The 25,399-nt window shown below is 36.4% G+C and overlaps 1 protein-coding gene across 1 annotated transcript in view; it reads right to left on the bottom strand.

The window, feature by feature from the left end:
- Kynu (kynureninase) overlaps nucleotides 1–25,399 on the bottom strand; it is a 140,561-nt gene that overhangs the window by 68,586 nt on the left and 46,576 nt on the right. Inside the window, exons 5-8 of the mRNA XM_005069024.4 lie at nucleotides 19,216–19,277; nucleotides 17,792–17,863; nucleotides 16,266–16,340; nucleotides 14,199–14,345 (exon numbers count right to left, since the gene is read on the bottom strand). Coding sequence (XP_005069081.1) covers nucleotides 14,199–14,345; nucleotides 16,266–16,340; nucleotides 17,792–17,863; nucleotides 19,216–19,277 — 356 coding nt within the window. The remainder of the gene's footprint in view (nucleotides 1–14,198; nucleotides 14,346–16,265; nucleotides 16,341–17,791; nucleotides 17,864–19,215; nucleotides 19,278–25,399) is intronic.

The raw sequence follows: 25,399 nt of genomic DNA, 5'->3' as shown, positions 1-25,399 counted from the left end.
ATTGAAGGTCAGTAGCAAACTGGAATAGAATGAAGGAAGCTGGAATAATATCCCAAATAGCCACCCCAAGATTGACGTCTGATGATTTCAAATGAGATATTTTAATGCATAAGTGCATAGTAACGAGGTAACACTTACTCTACTCACTAAATTGATTTCACAGTTCCCTTTGTCCCAGATGTATTGATTGATGGTACTTAAGCAATGTAATTGCAGAGGAGACAACAGTCCCTGATAAAGTGAGCATTGCTCTGTGACTTGCCTGTCCCAGAGAACTTTATTTTAAAGATAAGAAATCCAGTAAGAGAGTTTTGAATAAAAAAGGAGTTTGTCATGAGAAAAGGGATGCACAAAGATGAAAGGACTTATTGCAGTCAAAACAATGCTTTATCACTTATGATGATGCATGCTTAGGAAGCCAGCACTTGGGAGATGGAAGTAGAACTGTTGCAAGTTTGAGGCCAATCCAGCAATATCCCAACTCAAAAAAAGTATTTTTCTTTGAAATCTGCATGAAATTGTAATGGCTGTTTCTACCGTCTGATCTTTATATTCTGCTTAGTGTTGAAGGATAAGTATAAAAATGAAAGTAAGGTGGTATTATATATTGCCTGTGTCTTTGTGAATGTAGTTATCTTCCTTGGATCTAGGTTTTCCTTCTAGCGTTTTCTGTAGAGCTTCGGAATTGAGAATGGAGTCCCTCATCCATAATATTGTCCAATTTTTTTTAAATTGGAACATACATATGAACAAATTTTGTCCTGTTGGTCTGGGTTGACTTCATGAGATGCATTAGATCCTTTTCTTTGTCACTATTCAATAGTCAAAAGGCAATGTTTCTATATCTGTACACCCCTGCCTTACTGAGTTCTTAAGTGAGGGTTTCCCCATTTATTCCTCTCTTTATTTTCCCCTTTAAAGCCAATCCTCATGTAAGTTCATTGAGTGTGCTGTGCATCTCAGATCCAGTGAAGTGTTCAGGAACTTCCTGCTGCAAATCTGCCCAGTGTTATGTAGATCTCATCCAGCCCTATAATGGCTTGCACATCCTTTTAATTAGAAGGAACTCCTTCAGACACCACATAAAGCACTAAAGAGATGCAGGTGCACAGATTATAGTAGGCCTCCATCCAGAGTCATTGTTAGTGGAGCAGCTGCATGAGATACACACCAGGAGGGGTGGAGGAACCATGTATTAAGATCTTTCTGCATGAGATGGAGATTGTGTTTCTAAGGGTCTGAGAAGCAACCTCTGAATGTTGGCATTGATCAGATCCTTACCTGGAATATCTGTATTTCTTTTTTTTAAGGAATTTCTTTTTTCTTTTAAATTTATTAAGTTTTTATTTTATTCATTAGAGATTTAGCCATGGGTGTCAGGTCCCCTGGAACTGGAATTACAGACAGTTGTGAGTTGCCCATGTGGGTTGCTGGGAATTGAACCCAGGTCCTCTGAAAGAGCACTCAGTGTTCTTAACCAATGACCATCTCTCCAGCTCCTAATATGTATTTCTTATCCTTGAAAACTGCATCTGATCTAAAACTCAAGGAAAGAGGTGATAAGAAAAGAGAATTACTCAGTCTTACTTCACTTTCATAAATTCTCAGACTTCTTTGCACTGCAGGATTAACTTGAATGAAGAGAAAAGTAGTCTAGTGGAAAGAGATCTTCCATGCCAGCTGTTGAAAAGATAGCTTTGATATCCTCCATATGTAGACTACAACAACAACCTTCATTATCCACTTAAGTGGGCAGGGCAAGTGATTTTGCAGAATCAGTTTTCTCATCCGAGCCATGATAAAACGTCACAAATGTGTTTTCTGGGAACTCTAAAGCACTGTAGCAAGCACCTGAACCAATGACAGACTATGGACACCCCCATGGAGGGCCTCACCCTCCCTGGGGGAATGAGGGGATAACGGGGGGGGGGGATGGGGGGAGGGCACGGGAGGAGGGGAGGGAAAGGGAGAGGGACCTCGTACTGACTTGTGAAGCAACCTTGTTTCTTATCTAAATTTAAAATGGAAAATAAAAAAAATATTAATAAAAAAAAATGATAAAAAAAGAAGTAGCTGTTATTTTTCTAGTCCCACCTATAGAATGCATCATTCTCCAGAAATCGCCATCTTTTTAGTTCTATTGTTAAAAAGCAAACACTGAGATTGAATTATCTCAGTGATAAAGCATTTAGGTAATATGAGATCCTGGATTCAATTCCCAGCGTACGATGAGTCTGGCAAATCTGAAAATGAAAATGGATGGAAAGAAGAAGAGGGACATCTTTCTAGCACAATTTAATGAAATTTAATGTGTCTATTTTGAAGAAATAAGGCAAAAATAAATGCTGTTTGGAGAGTAAGAACCAAGGACTTGGGAAACAGGAAAAGCGAATTAATCCAGAGGCTCTGAAGCGTACTATAATTTTCAGCTGGAACCTTGTGTCTCACAATTTCTGTCACTTACACTCCACACCTTAATGATCTGCCCATCCTTCTTCCATGCTAGGTATATAATCTTAGGACACATGCATTCAAGACAAGCACTCTACCAATGGCTGTATGTCCACTTAGCTTCTTTCATTAATTAATCTCATGTGTACAAAACCAGGAAAATATAATGGATTTAGTGACATCATATTCTTGCCTAATCTTAGGACTGTATGACAAAGATCTTATTAAAAATGAGCTTGTTTGATTTGTTTGAGATATCTTCAGTGCGAAAATAGCTTAAGGTAATTTTTCATGCTTAATTTAGTTCATTTAATTTTTAATGACCTAACGGAGCACCCTGTACTGCAGTATTCTGATTTTTAGGGTAACTAACCATGGTAATTAGTTCGCCATAAAATGCTTATATTTAAATTCTGTTCTTTATGCGACATTGTAGTCCATCAATTTGCCTGACCAACACTTTTGTTGATAACACACAGATATCTGTTCACAGATATTTAAAGACAAATCACTTTGTGTAAAGCACGAATTGCAGCCTGTGAGGTTTGTAGAGTCACTCATTGGCACTCCACTGATGTAAGTTTCCCAAACTCAAGAGTTAAAATAGGTGTCGAAGTAATTGTAAGGTAGAGCAAAAGGAAACCAGTGATATGTTTCCCATCATGCTCCCATTAACTGCAGGATGATAATCTTACACAGAGCTGCAAACGCTTTCATGAAGGGCAAGGATTTCACACATAGCAGTAATTCTCATCCTTCCTCATGCATGACCCTTTAATACTATTCCTCATGTTGTAGTGACCCCCACCATAAAATTATTTTGTTGTTTCTTTTCACCTGTAATATTGATACTGTTAGTAATGTTTTCTGATGGTCTTTAGACCCCTGAAGAGGTTGTGACTCACAGGCTGAAAACTGCTGCCCTAAAGTCAGGCAAGTAACATATGAGTTAGGTCTGGGGAAAAATATTTCAGTTTCCCCTGTAAGCATGCCATAGGGCATGTATGAATATAAACATAAGCTGTGATTCAGCTTCAGAATGAAGGACAGCCCCGGGCCCCAGGCTTGCCTTTGAGGAGTTCGTAGGTTAGAGATGTTACAATACACAAATGATGACCCAAACAAACTTCTAGTTATTCCTGTGATATTTTCAAATGGTAGTTTTTATATAAAATATCATGCATTGTAGTTGTTGACATGTAATTAAAATTCTAAAACATACTCTGCTTATTAATGGAATGAAGGCAGCAAGGAAAATCTCTAGAGAAGGCTTTTGCCTGTTGAGTTGGTAGGTAGAGGTCAACCCCAAGGATGAAAACAGAGGACATTCAACTGTAACAATTCTGTCATACATGCAAAAGATACTTTTAATGTTTCTTTTACATAGTAATGGCAACTCTATCTGGAGACGACTCTCGCTTGATGTGAAATCAAGAAACATAAGACATTTTTAAGCAATTTATGTGGCAGTTTTAGTAATAAAATCCCCAACCAACTTTTCTTTTTCTGTTTTTAATTATTCACTAATATGATCATGTTACATTAAAATCTACACAGTAATGCCTGAAGAGACCTCTCATAAGTTTGTCCCATCACAGCCAGTTTTAAAAGCTGCACATGGGGCTTCGCACTTCCACGGTTCCTGCTGCGGCAGGAAGGTTACAGTCTTGAGGTCACATACCTGCAAATCATGACCCTTTCTTAGAAATAGAAAAGCAGGTTCTGGAGAGATGGTTCAGTAGTTAGGAACACTTGCTGTTCTTGCAAAGGATGTGGGTTTGGTGCACAATACTGATATAGGAGCCCCTAAACATCTGGAACTCCAGTTCAAGAAGATTTTAACTCCTGCTTCTGACTAGGAACCCATGTGGTGCTTACATGTAGGAAAAATGCTCCCACACATAATAAATAACTAGATATGTAGATAGATAGATAGATAGATAGATAGATAGATAGATAGATAAAATAACTTCTAAAAACTGACAAAAGAATGAAGGAGATTTCTTATAGATGATTTGAAGGTTCTCACCTTTGGTTACTACCTTCCCATAGGTAGACTATTTGTAGGTACATAAACATTTTCTAACTCAACTAATTTTGAAGGTGACTGCACTAAACTTATTTCCTTTAATAATTCACCTGAAAGAAAGAAATGGGGAGAGAAAATGACATGGATGACGTCTGTGTTTTATTTTTCATTGTTTTTCTGTCCGAGGAACTCTTTAAATTCCACCATCTTTCTTTATTGTTTCAGTAGCAAATAAATTATAATAGGTATGTACATGGGTGTATACATTTTATTTTTCATCATACAAAGACAAAGCAGTCTTCCTCGATTATTCAAGAGATAAGAAAAATGCAATGGTAGAGGGACAACCGTAAGTCTTAGATAACTAACTATATAATTTACATCATCTGAAGAAAACCCTCTGCATATAACTTCTCCTTCAGGTGGTCCTGGAATTAGCAGGTAAATGAGGCTTGATATCAGAAAATTAGCTCTCCCTAATGCCTTTGATAGGAATGGCTGCAATATCCTGATTGACATCTATGAGGCTGGCTTTTCCCAGATCTATAATCTTAAAACAACATCTGGAGTCTATAAAACTCTTCCACTGGGAATAAATTATTTTTATCTTGTATGGTCCACTTAATCAAGTCTTAAATAAAACACCTGATAGAGATTGCTTAGAAATAGCTCTATGATTTTAGATTCATGGGAGCTGATTCTCACCCATTTATTTTGACTTAATAATTTCTGGATTTCAAATGGGAGGATTAAAGAGTATGGATACTTTTCTGCATGTAGTGCAACAATCCTCTTCCAGTCCAAACACCAGTGTTAATGGTGTATTCAGTTTAAATTTTACTTCTTTCCTTACTAAAACAAAGATTAATGTTCTGTTATCCATTATTTTCTGGGCAGTAATAGCATTTTTTATTATCTAAAACATGCATATACACATTTACATATCCACATATATACAGAAACACACATTTTCAATTTTCTTGTCCTTGGATTCTTTTGATAGAATCAAGTCTATATGATACTTCAGGAATTCTGAGTAGAAACAATCTCTAATGATTATTTAAAACACATTTCTTATTATAATTGAGGGAACTAAGATACAATGATTTCTCAAAAGATAAAAAACACACTGAAATGCATCACAATGATAGTCTTTATATTTTTGCAAAGATAATGTTATAATCCTTCATGTTGCCTACTCTCATTTCATTCTAGTCCATTTTCACTCATGCAGGTAGGAAGTTTCTGTCAAGAGTAATAATAGATCTGTCTTTTTAAATATCCAAAGTCCTGTAGTGTTTTGTATGGGTCTCCATGGAGTTTGTATGTCTTGGAAGAGGATGCTTCTCACTCTGTCACCCTCATACACTGTCTTACTTTTTTCCCTCATGTTCTTGAATTAGATTATACTGAAACATTTGCTTCTTCAAAAACCCATTAATACTTTACAGTTCTGAGAATAGTCCATATCAAAGATCCAGCCCTGACAACGAAGGTCTTACCTGGATAATATCTGCTCATGTTTCTAGAATTGGCTTCATCTCATATTCTTTAATAAAGTCATCCTGGCACACAATGCTGTATTAGATTTTCCTTGTTGGAATTTTATTATCATAATGTACCATAAAATATTTACTGATGAGTAAAAGACATGAATATTTGCCACTTTACTATAGAGAATACAGTGACAAAATTATTTTATGTGCTGATAGTAAGATCCTCTGAAGTGAGCTCCAACTTACAGTTTCTTATAAAGATGGCTTAATAATAAAATCATGATATTAAATCTTTGTATAAGAGGTTAATTTTTGTTTATAAGAGTTCTATATGTCCTCAGGCAGGTAAGCACATGGTCATAACCTCAAAGCTTAAGAAGCTAAAGCAGGAGGATCATATCATGAATGTTAGTCAGGTCAGACTGGGCTACAAAAAGTGTACACACACATCATTCTAATTCATAATATGTAATATATACCCCTATAATACATTATGAGAAAAAATGTATCATATTTTAGGAGACAGGAGCTTTTGTTGTACCTCAAAGTCATAATTAATAATATACTTTGAAGTTGCTTAAGACTTAAGAGTGCTACCCTACTATGTATTTTCCCTGATGGTTAACATGCCTTTAAGAGACAAATATAACAACCGACCTTACTTGCTTTGGATTTTAAACATAGCCGACATTTACACTCTAAACTAATACATAGATTTAAACTCAAGTTATGTGTTCTTCCATGCTACTGATCAATGTTTAATATATATGTTTATACATTTGTTATAATAATTTGCTGAAAATAACAAATGAAGACTGAAAGTATACTTATAAAGTGAATATCATCATAAATGTAAACAAACTATAGAAAACTCTGTATAAAGAATGGTATTTTGTATTACTATTTGTTATCTGGGTGAGCTGGAATGAGCTAGAGTCAGTGACTTAATCCTTTGTAAAATGCTGTTAAAGATTTCTGCAAATTGCCACATTCCTTCACCCATGTGATGCTTGCTGTGCTGTCCATTGGAAGAGAGAGCAAAGTCCTTTCTTAGGGACCAACACATTCCACCAGACAGACACAAACACAGGTACACATTCACAAGACAGCCTTCAGATAGGCACAGCTTCAAACTCATCTAACATGACAGAAGACACAGAGAGAGCAAGTAGAGAATTCAAATCTGGGCTCTCTCCTGATTAAATGAAACAAGGGGAAATGCTTTGATTTTTTTCTTAATGTGACATCAATGCATTATTGGTGACTTAGTTTATTTTTAATGCATTCAAACTGACTGCAAATCTTGATGTCCCACGTAAATGTTATTGATATTGTACTATAACAGTTCCTGGGAGTAGACTTCAACCATTAAAGCTAAAGTTTCTGTTTAAGGCTTAAGCAATCATTTATTTGTGCCCTTACAGACGATAAAACTTTTAGAAAAATTGGAATTTATGCTGTGGATAAATGAACGGTTCTGGTGACCATTCATATGTAGGTGTTGCTTTGTTATCTTTGACTTTTTACCAACTGATTTTACCAATTAGATATTTATTAGTTCCCTTTAATCATCCAGTGTTCAGAATCAATTGTGTGCACACATGTTTGTTTATTGTACATATCCATATGCATGTGCATTGGCCATGTGTCCTACTCTCAACTGCACCTTATTTTCAGGAGACAATGATGTTAACCTAACCTGGGCTTGTCATTTTTTTTCCAGCTAGGATGGCTGGCCAGGAAGTCCTAGAGATATTTCTGTCTCCTCCTCCTCGAAGTGATTGAGTGACAGGAGCACCAGTGGTCAGGCCCTGCTTTTGTACATTGGCCTTGAGTATTTGAACTCAGATCCTCAGCTTACTCTACTAGTGTTACTATTCAGTGAACCATCTCGCCAGTCTCTCAATTTTCTCTCCATCCCTTCCTCCTTCTCTGCTCCTACTCTCAATCCCTATCTCTCTCCCTGTCCCTCCCATCACTCTGTGTAGGTTTGAAGAAATGGGGTCTTCTTACTTTGCCCAGGCTGGCCCAAAGTTGCTGAATTCAAGTGATTCTTCTGCTTCAGGTTCTCAAATGGTGGCTAGGACTACAGGTACATATCACCATTCATAGCTGGTAATTAATTCAACATTATTAGCATTAATTGGGCTATAATTGCTATTAATATTTGTTATTAATTGAAAGTCCTTATGGTTGGGCCTGGCACATAATTCACATACAAAAATAAAAACTGATACATGATAAAGAGGTGTTTTGCAGATTTTTTTCTTTTAATCCACCATCTGCATGTAGTTTTCGTAGACAAAAAGAGAATAAATATGTTAACACCCACATATATACATTACTCTAATGTGTAAAAGAGATGAGAGACTAAAGCAACTCATTTTTTCATCTACCTTCGATGAGTAATGATAGGGCATACACTATCTGCCAGCAACCAGGTGTTTTGTGTGGTGCATTTGGTTGGGGACAGACAACATGAGGAGTTTACACTGAGATTTCCAAGAATCAAATTATTAAATGGTATATTAGTCTGTTATTTAACTGTTGAAACTTAAGTACAGTCTCTTCCTCTCCTAACAATCTGTCTATATGTCTATTAGTCTGCTTGCATGGGCTTTCTGATACAGAAATGTCCATTTACCAGTTACAAAATCTCTTTCATTTTTATATAGAAGTCTCATTTGTCCATCATTTCCTTTTCCAATGAAGCTGTGTATTCCAATATATGTTTTACTATTTTTTGCATGTTGAAACTTATAAATATTTATTGAGTACCAACCATATGCTAAGAATTAAACATTTTTAAAATGTCATTTCTCTTAATTCTTCCTAAAGCAGGGTTATACAGTAAATATTACTATCATTTAATTTGCTGAGTAGAAAAAATAAGTTTTACTGATAAGTGCATTTCACAGCTTATTACACTAAAATATAATTTTCATATTATAAAGCTGTATAATACACTCTAACAACATATGATATATTTATATCAATTACTCATTAGTATATTGATATAAAATATAATTAATGCACTATCATATAATATGAAAAGTAAATGATTAGTATAATTATTTAACATTTTCTTCTTATTTATTAGTGAAAGTATTGTACAATGTGAGAATAGGTGTACATGCCATGGTACATATGCAGAGGTAGGAGGTCAGTCTTTATGTGAGTTCTAGAAATAAAGCTCGGGTCTTCAGTCTTGCACAACAAGTCCTTTTGCCCTCTTGTCAGCCTTAATTATGAAAATTACTAGTGCACATTCTTTCTATTCTTCATCTCAAAAGGAATGTCTCACGTCATCAGTATGTGAGAGCACTGAGTCCAGAGTAGCAAAGCAAATAGTCCTTCACAGGACACAGCTAAACTTCATGTCCCAGAGAATGCAGACTGTTAATCAATAGATCACATGAGGAAGTAATGTTAAGGGCAAGGCATCGTAGAAATTATACTACTGACACCCTTTATCTTCCTCCTTCGGCTGGGCACACCAAAGCATCAGGTTATGAATGTCAATGAGTCCCATCTTGAATCATAGGACCCTAATCTCTTCCTGGACAGAAGGTTGACCTCTGGGTGGCATGAGAAAGAAATAGACACTGGGTATTGTGAAGGGGTCTTTGGTTCTGGCTTTATTAACAAACCTACAAAGAATTTTGGAAAGAAAATAATTCCCAAGGAGCTTTTAACTCTTCAGTTTTGTTCATTTGAATGTTTTGTTTGTCTGTCTGGTTTTGAGAAGGCTGGCTCCTCAGCCACTCACACTAACTTGGGACTTTCAATTCTCCTACATCAACCTCTACAATGATGGATTTCTAAGTATGCACAATCAGGCTTAGGTACCTATTTCTTATCATAATCTAAACTAAGAAGTTATCACTTGTGAGAACATGCATTTCTTTCTTATTAGTTTCTTATGAACTGTTTTCAGTGTTTGTCAAATGTGAGGAGGGAGAGAGGTAAAGGGGTAAGAAGGGAAGAAAGAAAAGGAGTTATGGCTCAGAAATGGGTTAGAAAACATTGGGTCATCTGCATATATAATTAGGAAACACTATGGGTTGGAAATCCCAAACCCACTCTCCAGCACTTTCTTCTTACTATAGGACTACAAAAGCAAACTCTTTTATTGCCTGTGCCGCTTTTGGCTGTCAGTTCAGAGGCACTGAGTCATGAGCAGGAATCTGCTGGGCTTTTCTGGGAAAGATTTTGCACTTCACATAAAAGGGACACATGAGATAGATGAACCTGCCCTCTCTTCCATTTGTCCTTCTTGAGGCCTTGAAATGAAATGGGTCTGGAACAACTAACCATGATATGACTGTGATGTGGAAAGTCAGAGGCCTCCAGATCTGTCACTCAGACTTAACTGTGCTTCTCCACACAGCTCAGCAGCCTCAGGCCACTACTGTTCTATGGGTAGCAAAAGAGAGTTCTGTGTTTGGGCTGGTTTTCATTGGTGTTCTGTTCATTATTCCTGCAGGTCTTAATATTTGACTGAGGAATACTTAAGAAAAGGCAGACAGTGATAAAGTAGAATTTAAAAGTGTTTAGTTAAAATTCTAACAGTGGGAGCAGAGGCAGTTTCTGACTCTTGCCTGCTTATGGGACCTATTTCTTTCTACTGGGTTGCCTTGTCCAGTCTTGATTTGATGGTATGCGCCTGATATTATTGTAGCACGTTATGCCATGTTTGGTTGGGGTTGCCTTCTCGTTTCTGAGGGGAGATGGAAGGGAGAGTTAAAGTTGTGGGATGCTGGGGTGGGGAGGAAGGGAAAGATGCAGTCAAGATGTAATACACTAGGAAAGAATAAAAAACAAAATAAAGATGGAAATGACCAATGTGATTTCAAAACTCTAAAATACGATGCATGTCACCATTGATTCATGAAATTTCCAATTCCCTTCCAAAGGTAAATGTGGCACATAGCAAACCATTCACCTAGACTCTGAGAAAATACTGGATGCAGGCAATTGTTTTTCTCACTTTAAAATAATTAAATAGAAAACAAATTATTTTGAAGTTCCTCTTGGAAAAAAGTTGGTAAGATCAGAAGGCTCAGCATGGTACCACGTGACTGTAATTTTAGCATTCAGCAGGAAGAGGTGCAAGTCCCTAGGCTTCATGTCAAGTGTCAGAAAGAGAGAGAGAAAGAGAGAGAGAGAGAGAGAGAGAGAGAGAGAGAGAGAGAGAGAGAGAGAGAGAGAGAGAGAGAGAGAGAGTGTTGTGGGCAGACTAGCACTGATTATTGGTTTTTCATTGTGATGCAATCCAGGACTTTTAATTGGCACCAGTGGCACAGTTGAGGGGCAGTGTCAAAATAACTGGAGATTGTGGTGGAGGTTAAGGGAATACATCCACATGTTGTTGGTATAGGAAATAAATGCTAGTAGAAACGAGTAATAAACTAAGAAAAATCAGAAATATAGAAATCAGAGCTCCAGAAAGATGGGTGTTCGGCAACAAGAAACAACCATGTAGCTCCAAGAGTAGATACATATCAATCTTCAAACTAATGTCTTCTGACGCTTCTTAACCTTTCCTATATTTCTTACATACTGTTTCATTTTCAACCTTGTCACTCAAATCTCAGAACTTCTCCTTGCTATGAAAATTACTTTCACATACAAATCAAAGTTGTGGTATCAGCTCTTTTCCTCTGAATTTGATTTCTTCTTTGATACCTATTGCAAACTTAATATTCTTCTCTACTTTACAACTCTTACATCCAAGTCTCAGACAACACTGTTTATGAAAGAGTAGATGGCTATAAGATTTAGCGGATCAAGAAATCTGTGAGAAAGAGTCTCTTAGAAATGACAAGGAAGGTACAACCACAATACCTCAGTAATATGGTTGCCTAACAAGATCTAGAGAACTATACACTGAGTTTTAAACTAATTTCAAAATACAGAATAACTCCAGATACTTATGGTTTGTGTTTTTGTTGGTATATATGCATTTTAAACTACCTCTCAAATTTGTGTATCCAGTTCCCTATTGCATAACTTCAAATTTTTTGCTTTAGGATTTTTAAGGTTTTACTTCATAACCGACTCATTGATTTTCATTGCTCTATTCACTGTCATTTTTAGCTGCTATCATGCTCAATTTCTAGAAACTTCCTCCTCTTTTACCTCATTTATTCAGTCTTAACAGTGATCATTTAGGTCCTCTTCCCCCTTACAATTGTCAATTTCTTTCTTGATTGACACCTTTAATTTTCTCCCTGTCTCTTTTTTCAGCTTTATATTCACAGACCACACAGGGGAGTTACATAAGTCTAATTTTAAATTAACCTAATTTCTCAACTCCAGATAAGAAAGAAAGCAATTGTACAGCAAGAGGGTAAACATTTGTTAAAATAAATTTGATACTGGGTAAATCTAAGTCATCCATACTGCTAGTTCATTCCCATGGTATCATTCCATGTAGATTGGAACTGTTCATTTTTCCCTTCATCTGTTTGACTCAGTGCACCATGAGAATTTGACTCGATAGACACATTAAATGAATGACAGCCTGAGAGTAGTTTCAGCAATTAAATTCCTTAACAGGAATTAAATATAAACCTAATAAACATTATTTTAAGGTTTTTTTCATTTTACTTATATTTTGAATATGTGAGTGTTTTTTGTGCATGTATGAATATGTACTTCAGGTATGCCTGGTGCCTTGGAGGCTAAAAGGAAGGAGGCATTGGTTGCCTAGAATAGGAGTTACAAATGGTTTGAGCTGCCTTGTGGATGTTGAGAATGAAACCTTAGTCCTCTGAAACAGCAGCTAGTGCTATAAACCATGGAGCCAACTCTCTAACTCCCTTATTTTAATTTTTAATGGGAAACAAAATCCACATCTGAGACATTTCCTATAGTTTCATATTGACTGAAGAGAATAGAAGTCGGGGGTGGGGGACACTGCTTAACAGTGAATGTGAAGCAACCATGACACGCTTCAAATACCATATTCTTAACTCTGAGTTCATGAGGTAGAAGTTGTTATTGTAAACTTCTGAAACAGCTGCTTAAAGAAGTAACCTACTAGGGAGCTCACAGTACAGCAGTGGCCCAGCCAGTGTCTACAAACCTGATTGTGTGATTGCCACGCTCATGGTTCTTCATTGTCTCCTGTCTCATCTCTGTGGAGGCTAATGAGATTTACTTGGATACTAAGGGTGTATGGCTGCTGATTACTTGCAGGACATTTTAAAACAGAAGTCTTATTGGCCTCCCTTTATTTTGGTGGTTAAGATTTAATATCACATTATCTTTATATCTTTTGTATTGCACCATTTTCATAGTTATCCATCAAATCAGCTGGAAGTCCTGTTTGGAAATTCCTAGAGACCACTGAAAATGGTGTTAAATTTCTTTTCATTAGTTCCATTCATTAGCTCCAATAACTGCATATATTAGCTGGATCTCACATATACAGTAATCCTATAACTTATTAATGTTCAGAATAAAATTCAATTGTCACCTTTTTAATACAAGCATTGATTGCATAATCAAACAGAACAGCTACTTAGGGTTTTAAATATAACTTATGAGTATTGAATTTTTCTCCTATTTGATTTCTTTTTTATAGCGCAAAATTAATACAAAAATTTAGTCACTTACTTATACACAGAGACATAATGTATAAATAAAAATAGTTTAATTTTGAATTCATAGCATGCAAGAATAAACACTTTTATTATAGACAGTATTATAAAGCTAGAAGATTTTTAGAAATAAAATGGCATTCTTGAAGCCACATGAGTAAAATTCATCCTACTAATAACTGCATGAGTTACTAATAGAGTCCACATTTCCCTATCTAGAATTACCTAGCTTTAAGTGAGAGCAGGTATACATTTTAGAATGAGTTATAGTATTCCAGGTTATTGAAGTGGGCTTTTTAATAGTCCTTGCATGTCTTGAAGACCCTAATACTTCAATCCCTATTTTTTGCTGTCTGAAGAGTCCCATCATGTGCGCAAATATGCTCATCCTAGATCCTAGATGATGACATTATTATGAATGAGGTTGGATCATTGATGTCCTGCAAACATGACTTGAAATACAGCAATTATAATAGTAGTTTAATTTTTAAGTCCTCTGCTTTGTAAAGAAAAATATAGCTAGAACAATTTAAAGCACACATGAAATAATGCAGGTGGACCACTCTTGAGCAGAGCACTGCCTGGGGAAATGACAAGGAGGGAAGAGTGAACTACCTTTGCTTGCCCAGCTTTTGTAATGGCAGGTATGTCGAAGAACTGTCCAGTGTAAAACTGCACGCCGCTGAACAGGATCACAGCAATTGAGTCTCCTTCCTCCTCAATTACTTTCAGTATGTCCTCCATCCTTAAGGTCTCTTCTCCCTAAGTCAAATTCAGTGCTATTTACACAGTTTGACAGTAATAAACGTGTTACTCCATATCCACAAATATCTCTCCTACATATGGGGCACTGGAAGGTGATTATGCTATGGCATGCCAGTGCTCTTCAGAAATCTGGCAAAAGAATAGCACGGGAATACATTTGGTTACAACAAAATAAAAAATTAAGTGCTAAAGAGGTTTCTTTTAGGTGTCATTCTGCACAACCCTATTTACTCTTTTGTACTTCAGTTTTCAATTAATATTTATTATGTACAAGCCCATAAGTTGTTTTGTAGTTGTCTTTATCCAAACAAAAGCATGAAGTCCATGAAATATCTTATTGCAAAGCTGAAGATTCATATTGCACTTATCAAGTTAGTGGTACTTTTTCCAATGAAAACTCACTTAAGCTCTTCAGCTAAGTTTTGCCAAATTGACATTCCAATTATTTTAAATTTTAATCTTTTCCAAGCTAATGTAACAATAAAGAGAAACACAAAGAAAACAGATCAAAATAAAGTACCAAGAACAAAGTTTCTCTAACCTCCTCACCACAATTAATGGTTGAAATTGTCACTGAAGTAAGATTTAAATTGAGCTGTAAGAAATCAGATAATGATGAAGAATTTGCTTAGGGGTGAGCAGGTTTAATGTATATCCAACTTTCCACAAATCTCTGGTAGTAAATATGACATAAATTTGGGCCAGTGCATCCTTAATTGACTTACTATCATGTAGAAAGCTTAATAAAATAATCCTATACTATCCTGACATATAAGTTTTCAAATTTTCTGCTATTGGTCAATCTCCATGTTAGACTTGTGTGGATAAGTGTGTGTGTGTATGTGTGTGTGTGTGTGTGTGTGTGTGTGTGTGTGTGTGTGTGTGTGCATGTGCAGTTTCTATTAGAAGAATCCTGGTGCTTGTTTACCAAATAGGAAAAACATTGATATTGAAATCTCTCATTTATTAGAAATATACTTTTTATATAGAATTCTTTTTATAAAGAATGAATTTTGTAATTATAAAAATTCTACTTAGGGAACTGGCAACTTAAAACTCCTTTAAAATTCTAATACAGTCTGACAACAACAATTTACAAAAAAACAGACTAAATAAAGAGAATATTGCAGAAACTAATATGTGATTCATGTATCTAAAGGATCTCCTTGAATCAAAAAAGAGGTAAAGGTATAAGTGAGATACATCTCTCATTCATGTTGATTTGAAGCTGTGTAGTAATGCAAACAATGGGTTAGAGTAGGCCCAGAAGACAGATTGCTGGTCATATGTAACCCTGAATATTTGTTCTTGGTTGCTATGTTCATTTATGCTAGGAACCACTCATTTATACAGCACATGTGAAAATAGGTACCACTTACAGATTGAGAATCTTTTCTTTGTTTTTGTTTTTGTGAGAATCTTTTATACCACTAAACTTTAATGTTGGTTGCTACATACACTGGAATCCCAGACTCTACAAATTACTGGCTTTAGAAAACTCACTTACATATAAGAAAAATTTGACACTTTGCAAAAGCACAGTCTCCATATGATTTTACAATGATCTCAAGTCTTTGATTTGATTTAATGGAATCTATAAGCAACTATATGTGAAATTGAAAATGGAATACTCAATTTGTCATTCACTTCTCACCTTCGTGACTGCTATGGACTCCACTAGTATAAAAAGAAAAATTTCTTGCCATGAATCTAGGTCTTGAAAATGAAAATAAATATACTTGCCATTTATTTTCTATTTTAAACAAAAGAATCTAATAGTAACAAATACACTGGTCTCTTATGCTTTCCTGGAAGTTACATCAAAGCCATGAGGATAATAAAGTTCTGAGGAAAATGGAGGGAAATCAATGGACAGTAAGTAGAAGTATAATGAACATTTATTTCTTTCTCAAATACCTGTCTTGGCTTTATCATCCGCATACTTTTCTCAACATCAAGTCCATGAAGCCGAATCTGTGACTCAATAGCATACTGAAAAAGAAAAAAAAATCATAAACTAAGTCCAAAGCATGGCAGTCTGTTAACGTAGCTCCTCTGAAAATAAATAATAAAATAGCAATGAAACCATGTCATTATATTAAGCCACATATCACAGGTAAAGAGAATGGCTACATCAGAGAGGACCTTGTTAATATAATAGAGCTTTACTGCATACTAAAGGTGATCAAAATTGCAGAGTAGCTTCTAGAGATAAGGAAATTGGTACAGTAAAACTCATGAAGTGAAAATCACAACTGGATCTTGCAATGTAACCAAGGAGGGGAGCTTGAAGTGTGAACTGTGTGTGAGTTAGGATACACTAACTGCTCACCGCAGCAAGAGTCAGCAAAGACAGATCATATTAAATCTCTATGGAGGAAATAAGATATGCATGTAACAAAATCACTATGAGGAGTTTGAATTGTCTTCAAGGTAGCAAGGTCTCAATCTTTTTTTTTTCTTTTTTGAAAAAAATCATTTGTTGGCTTAATAGAATTACATGCTTTAAAATTACAAGATGTAGTATAGAATAATAAAAAGATAGTGAAGTTTCTATCAAACTAAATGAAAATGTTTCATCTGAATATGGACCCAGAAGAATCATTACTATTTGAGTGAGATACAAGAAATCTTTTCATCTTCTCTCTCTGCAGGGCAATATTTATATGTACATTTTCCTGTGTATGTTCACATTCATTTATAAAAGCCATTAGTCAATGTCAAGGTGACTTTGCTTGACATTCTATTACTTGTTTTTGGGGGGACAAGGTCTCTCCTTGAAACTGAAACTTACTAACAAGATGGAGAGGCTGTTCAATAAGCCTTAGACATTCTTCTGTCTCTCTTGTCTCCTGTTCAGGCACTATAGGCCTACATAGCCACACTCAGCTTTTTTTTGTGTGAGTGATAGATATCCCAGTTTAGGTCCTTATTCCTGTGTAGCAGCCTCTTTGAAGACTTAGCCATGTTCATGCACGAGTATTTTAAATCTTTAATATTTTTTCATAGAATGGAATCAATAAATATTACTAGCATACTATGATAAGAGCGATGCAAATGGAAGTTCATATGACAATTTAGCATGGCTAAGGGTTAAGCAGTGGAGTTCATATTGAATTCATTTCATAAAATAAAACAGCAACAGGAATTAATAAAACATTTATAACCACACTTGATTTAGGGAACGATTTGCTCAACATCTTTAAAAAGACTAATAAATCAATGTCCCCATTCAGTTCTTTTCTCCCTGAACACATGTTTTACTTGAACAAAAGAAATAAATCTACCATCTAGAAAAAAAAACTTAAATCAAAGGCACTTGACAGATCTTTTTTAGTCAGCTTACTCGGAAATGACTAGCGAATAAACATTCAAGTCAGAAAAATGATATGTCCCCTAGGAAGAGTAGAAAGAACATAAATATAATTTGAAGAAACCCTTACATGATCAGAAGGGAAGGATTTCGATTCCAGAAGAATCTTGTGCCGTCTTGGTGTAGGCTTAAAGAATGATAGCTACAATGAAACAGAGTTATCGAGAAGCATTAACCCACAATTTATTCATTTGTTCCTTTATGCCACACTCCCATATTGTAAGCACCAACATTTTAAAGACATTATTTAATTAAACATCTAAGGTACCTGACAGGGGTATCTTTCCAATTAGCCTAGTTTCCAGTGAATTATGAAGAGGGTGAAGATATTGGCTCATTACATTTTTCAATGGAAAACAAACTCAGAGGAAAATGTAAAGCAGATAAAAACATATTCTAAGGCTTTACCTAAATGTTAATTGAAAATTTATCTTCTTAAGCATTTAAAGGTAATTTCTCTAGAGTGAGGCTGAAATAGCTTCTTCTATGTGTGTCTTATTTACATATCTTATACTGCCAGCTTGGTTCCCTTTATCACCATTCCTTTTTGATGATTGTTTGCTTTATGGTATTTTGGGTTAGGTACAGCTAAATGTGTTTCTATCCTCTCATAGAACCCCTGTTCATCATAGACGCACCAGTCAGAGGTATAATGCTGTTCACTGGTCTTTTCATTTCTCCATGAAGTCCCTGAATAATAGCTTGGTACAGATTATAATACAGATGACAACACCTTTCAACAGGATGCTCATCACTGGCCAGGGTGCTAAGTTAATTTTCACGTATTATCTCATTGAATTCTGCACATCTATGAGGAAGACACCATTGTCATAATTATTACAAATGGAAATACTATTTCGCAGAGATACTAAAGATTTTTGACCAACATTAAAGAGATGCTAAGTAATTAGTTGGGAGTCAAAACTAAGGATGTATGAACTTTTAGACATGACTTGAAAACATATTCTTGTATGTTTTCATCAGAGTGTATCATTTAGTTTGTCTTTTTCTTCCTGTGTATGAATAAACCACAAAGGTACTTAACCTGTGGTATTTTGTCATGCAACTCTCTTGCCTTGATAACTATAATCGATCACATGGTGATAACAGTGAAATATGTTTGGCATAGTTGACTCTGCTACCAAAGGTGCATTTTAATTAGAAACAGTCAACTTTTTTTCCAGCATAGGGAAACATCCTTTCTGAGCAGCCAGTGAACATTCTTATGTAGCAATTTTCTCTCTCAAGTACTACTACTATTTTCCTTCTGCTCTGTGAGAAGAACTCATTACTACGAAGTTCTTTTTAAGAAGCAATGCTTCCATGATTAAGAAGGAACCACGAGATCATGGTCTAGAATTTCTTGGTGAAAATATAAATAATCTCACATGTTAATAAATAGCCTGTTAGAGACTTATGAATTTAAGATTCTTAGAAACACAATAGATTATGCAAATGAAAGAACTCAAAACACAGATGGAAAAGAAATCTTACCAGTAAAAGATGTAAATTGACAGTCAAAGCATTCATTAGAACTATTTCTTTCTCATGGGCTCCTGGAAAATAATCATCAAAAATGCATCATGTTTGAGATTTTTCTTATTGGTTTGGAATGTAGTTCGAGACTGGAACTTTACTTGATCATATCAATGTCATTAGAGATAAGGGCATATTGATTTTTCACTGTGAAAATGGAGGCTTCCCAGATGACCCATTTACCAAATTATATCTGGAATTACATCCATGTAGACAGTTATAACATTGTATTCCTCTTTTGATGTTATGACTAACAAAACAGATATAATAATCATTTTCTATGACCCTCAAGCTCAGAGTGATTTATAGTGTTGTCAGTTTGCAAAGCCCCCAAAGAGTACTATTTATATGTGTACATCTTCAAAATAAACTTAAAATGATATTAAGGCTAATCATATCTTTAAAGTTGGTTGTTTATGACATCAAACTAAAGTTCACCTTCATTAACAGACATCAACTCTACATGTAACTCAATGTTACCATGGTGAGATTGGTCCTAGTTGTCAAGACAAAGGAGTTGCATGGCAAAATATCACAGCTCAGATACCTTTATGAATTACTCATTGACAGAGATAAAAAGATAATCTCAATGTATACCATCTGATGAAAACATATGCAAAATTAAGAAATCTATTACACATCATAGGACTTGACTCCCAAGGTTGAAAACTGGAAGTATACAGGAGACAGAACCTATACATGAGATGTGACAACTCAGAGACACTTTAACACCTTCTGTGGTTCAGATTTCCAGATGTTGTCTTAAAAAAAAGAACCACAGCCGGGCAGTGGTGGTGCATGCCTTTAATCCCAGCACTCCGGAGGTAGAGGCAGGTGGATCTCTGTGAGTTTGAGGCCAGGCTGGACCGACAGCCTCCAAAACAATACAGAGAAACCCTGTCTTGTAAAACCAAAAAAAAAAAAAAAATGAACTAGGCCTATTTAAGGGCAATGGTTTCCTCACTGACACTGAATTAAATATCACAAAGTTCATAAAGTAGTTAGAGAACATATATAATGCTGATCATACACTTTCTACCCACTGGCATACTTACTAAACAGTTCCCTTTAGAAACATAGAAGTTGGTTACATAGAGAAACCCTGTTTCAAAAAGCAAAAAGAAAAAGAAAGAAAGGCAAGGAAGGAAAGAAAAAGAAAACCCTTCACCAACTGGAATCCCAACAATAGGGACAAAAGTAAGCAGTTCACAGAAAATTCAAGGCTAGCCTTGGCAACATAGATTAAGACTAAGTGTGGAAAAAAACAAATGTATCTGGGTGTAGTGGTGGTATATGCCTGTAAACCCTACAATCTTGGAGGAGGAGGAAAGAATACTAGGAGATTCTGGACCAGCCCCTCCACCTAAAAGATGAAATACAACCTCACACATCAGTTAAGTTGGTAGGTGCAAAACCTCTAAAGTTCCTCTGAGTGGCTCAACTCAACACTCCAACACCAGCATATGTCCTGCAGTACTAAGGACAGATGAGTAGCCATACTGCCAATACCTCAGATTAAGCAACATCCTGGCCCTTGTCTATGCGGCCACCTCTTCCTTGCTAACCACATTCTTGGTCTAAAGCAAGGGCTCTTAGTGCAAATGTAGTGTTTGGCTGGGTGTGGTAAAGATGTATCACCAATTCTATGAAAGTGACCAAGGCTGTACTTAGAGGAGGTGAGTGTCTGGGCTCCCAGCTGCACAGTCCTACTCTCTAGACCCTACCCCCAGGGGCACATTCAGAGTCCCACCCTCACCCAGCCAAGTCCCAGAGACCTGGCAGCAACTTCCTCACACTCTGAACCATCCCCTGCCGTGTCATTGACCACTGGAGCCTTGGCCCCACCTGCACCTGGAGAGGCAATCAACTGGGCCATAGGCTCAACTGATCCTGAAGGAAGAGCAGCCACTTAAGCCACAGAGCCCACCTGCACCAACTGGGGGACAAGGGACCCTTTGAAGCACAGGTCCCACCTGCACTGAAGAGATAGGACGATGTCAGTGTAAGAATAACTTCAACATCAATTGTACTCCAGGAACTTGGTCTAATGGCTAGTTGTAGATTTCTATATCTGCTTCCATCTGTTTCTGGAGAGGGTTCTGGCTTCTTTGGGGTTGTGGACTGTAGGCTTTTGCTTTACATCTGGTATCCACTTACAGGTGAGTATATACTATATTTGTCTTTCTGGGTCTGGGTTACCTCACTCAGGATGGTTTTTCTATTTCTGTCCATTTGGGATGTCATTGTTTCTTACCACTGAGTAGTACACCATTGTGTAAATGTGTTACATTGTCTTTATCAATTCTTCAGTTGAGGAACATCTAGGCTGTTTCCAAGTTCTGGTTATTCCAAAAATGTTGCTATGAACATGGTTGCGCAAATGTCCTTGTGGTATGAATGTGCCTCCTTTGGGTATATACCGAAAAGTGGTATTGCAGGATCTTGAGGTATGTTGATTCCTAACTTTCTGAGAAATTACCATACTGATTTCCAGTGTTTGTATAAGTTTGCACCCACACCAGCAGTTGAGGAGTGTTCCCCTTTCTCCACATATTCTCCAGTATAAGCTATCATTAGTGTTTTTGATCTTAGCCATTCTGATCCATGTAAGATGGTATCTAAGAGTTGTTTTGATTTGCATTTCTCTGATGGCTAAGAATGTTGAACATTTCCTCAAGGGTCTTTTCACCATTTGAGATTGTTCGGTTGAGAATTCTCTGTTTAGATCTGTACCCCAATTTTTAATTGGACTATTTGGTATTTTGATATCTAGGAGTCAAGACCATAATGGGGAAACGCACAGAATTAACTGACCTAAGCTGGTGAGAGATCACTGACTATGGTCTGACAAAGGCGGAACCTGCATAAGACCAAACTAGACTCCCTTAATACAGGTAACAATGGTACAGCTGGGGAAATATATAAAGGCACTAGCAGTGTGTCCAAGATCAAATCTAATGTACAAGCTGGCTTAGTAGAGCCCATTCTATATGGAGAGATAGTTTGCTCAGTCTAGACACAGGGGCCTGGGGGATTGGGAGGTACCTTAGTGCTGCCTCAAGGAGATGATGGGATGGAGTTAGTAGACTTTCTAAGGGAGGATGTACCCTCTCCAAGGAGCACATGGGAGGTGGGGGGAGTTGGAGGAGAGGAGGATTAGGGAATTGGGATTGGAGAGTAAAAAATAAATTATTAAAAAAGAGAAATAAAAGAAAATGGTCAAAGTGAATTTATGTCAAAAATTCAAGTACAGATGTGGAATAAATTACTTCTGCCTAATAAAAGAAGAATTCATTTAAGAGCATAAAGAGAAATATGACATAACCAGAACCTAGTGGTTCTACAACAGCAAGACCTGAACATCCCAACTCAGATGAAGCAAAAGGAAACAACCTTAATTTTGGTCCCAAAATTAGATCAAGACCAGATGGAAATTTAAATAGACCTATTACCCCTAAGGATATTATAGTTTAAAATAGTACTCCAAGTTCTTGCTAGAGTAATAAAACATCAAAAGAAGATCAAGGGAATACCAATTGGAAAGTGAGAAGTTAAACTTTCACTATTTGCAGGTGACATGACTGTGTACATAAGTGATCCAAAAAATTCTACCAGGGAACTACTACAGTTGATAATCACCTTCTGTAATGTGGCTGGATACAAAATTAACTAAAAAAATAGAAGCTCTCCTATATACAGATGATAAATGAACTGAGAAAGAAATCAGAGAAACATCAGCCTTCACAATAACCACAAACAACATAAAATATCTTTGGTTAACTCTAACCAAACAAATGAAAGACCTGTATGACAGGAACTTTAAGTTGTGATGAAAATATCAGAAAATGGAAAGATCTCCCATGTTCTTGGATATGTAGGATCAACATAGTAAAAATGGAAATCTTACCAAAAGCAATCTACAGATTCACCACAATTCTCATCGAAATACCAGCACAATTCTTCACAGTCCCTGAAAGAACAATACTTAACTTCATATGGAAAAACAAAAACCAAGAGTGGTCAAACCAATCCTGTACTATCTCAAATGGATAAAAGACACTTAGGGGATTGCTCAACATCCTTAGCATCAGAGAAATTCAAATCAGAACAACTGTGAGATACTATCTTACACCTGTCAGAATGGATAAGATAAAAAACATTGATGAAAACTTATGGCAGAGAGGATGTGGAGTAAAGGGAGCACTCCTCCATTGCTGGTGGGAGTGCAAACTTGTACAGCCACTTTGGAAATCAGTATGACAGTTTCTCTGATAACTGAGAATCAATACCTCAAATTCCAGCAATTCCACTCTTGGGCAAACCCAAAGGATGCACAACCATATCACAAGGATATTTGCTCAACTATATTCATGGCAGCATTATTCATAATAGCCAGAACCTAGAAACAACCTAGATGCCCCTCAACCAAAAAAACAGATAAAGAATATGTGGTACATTTGCACAGTGGAGTATACTCAGTGGTTAAAAAACAATGACATCTTGAAATTTGTAGGCAAATGCATGGAACTAGAAAAAAACATCCTGAGTGAGGAAACCCAGACTGAGAAAGATAAATTTGGTATGTACTCACTCATACGTAATATTGGACATAAAGCAAAGGGTAACCAACTTATAATCCACAACCACAGAAAAGCTTATGTAACAAGAACGACCCTAAGAGGTACATACAATGCATCCCCCTGAGAAGCAGAAATAGACAAGACATCCTGAGTAAATGGGGGGGGAGGAGAGGGCCTGTGTGTGGAAGAGGGGGAGTAAAGGAGGAGGGAAGGTTCAGGAGTACATGAGGGAAGTAGATGGTTGAGTTGGAAGAATGACAGAGAGGTAGAGCAAGGAAAGAAATATCCTGATAGTTGAAGACTTTATGGGGTTAGTGAGAAAACTAACACTAGGGAATTTCCTAGAAATTCACAAGGACTCTAAGCAATAGTGGAGAGGGTGCCTGAAATGACCTTTTCCTGTAATCAGATTGATGACAACCTTAATTGTCGTAGAACCTTCATCCAGTATCTGGTGGAGCCAGATGCAGAGATCCACAGATAAACTTACTCATGGCATTTCTCCCTCACTTTCAAGGGCATGCTCATTCTTAACAAATTCTTTGTCAACAGTCACTACTTTGAAAGATTATTTTTCCTCACACTGTTATCACAACTTTGACTACTACATATGAAATTCACCAGAGGACTTCACCAAATGCCTTCCTAACCTACTGCTGTGCCATTTCCAAAGACAGGATCTATTTATTTAAGATGCAAATGTGCATACCTAGGAATGCCCAGGAGGGAAACTAGAATTAAAGTCTTAAAACACTAACAGAAATGTTTACTGTGAGTATAACTAAAGACACTTAAGAATAAGTTATTCTTAACATCACAGCAATGCCAACTGAACTAATTTTTAGTCTATTTTCAAAAGAAAGTTTATCTAATTGACCTCATGGGTTCAAGTTGTACCTCTAAAAACAACACAGTTCTACAACATTTTAATATTATCTAAGAGGTAAATTGTTTAAGTTAAATAAAACTCTTTCAAGTTGCCTCTCCTTGTTCCTTTTCCTGTCCTAAGAGCCTTCTTGGAATTAATGAGGAAACATCATGACCTAAAATTATTCAGAGCACAGTTTTTTAGAAGCTTCCTGAAAACTTAAGACTTGGGAGGCTGCTCCTCTTAGGGGACCATCTGTGATTTTCTTTGATAAATGTCAAAATTGGAGTTGCTTCATCTGAGGTGAGTGTTCCCCACCTGCTTTCGTCAACTAAACACAAGCAGTGCCTTCTTATATTAAAGCCTGACCAGGTAGCGTGTATGGAGACATTACTATGCACTGACACCTTTTAATTTCAGAAATGTTTAAACAGCCACTCCTGGGAGTCTAAAGAGAGCTGAACCATTGAAGACTCTGTTCAGAAAGTGTACTAACACTTTAAAATCTGCAAATTGTATCATTTCACACAGCCTTCTTAGCAACGAGATAAGGAATCTACTGTGTGTTTCCTTCATTGTATTAATATGGAAACTTATATCCAGCTAGAACTAACCAAAATCTCACAAATAAGAATAATTTTTGTTCAGAATTATATTTGGAAGTACTGCCTATAAGACATTCCCCATAAATAAA

Source organism: Mesocricetus auratus, unplaced genomic scaffold (genome assembly GCF_017639785.1).
Source record: "Mesocricetus auratus isolate SY011 unplaced genomic scaffold, BCM_Maur_2.0 Super-Scaffold_100004, whole genome shotgun sequence".
NCBI classification, from domain to species: Eukaryota; Metazoa; Chordata; class Mammalia; order Rodentia; family Cricetidae; genus Mesocricetus; species Mesocricetus auratus.
The sequence above is the reverse complement of the archived record's forward strand: the minus strand, read 5'-3'. Positions and strand labels throughout refer to the sequence as shown.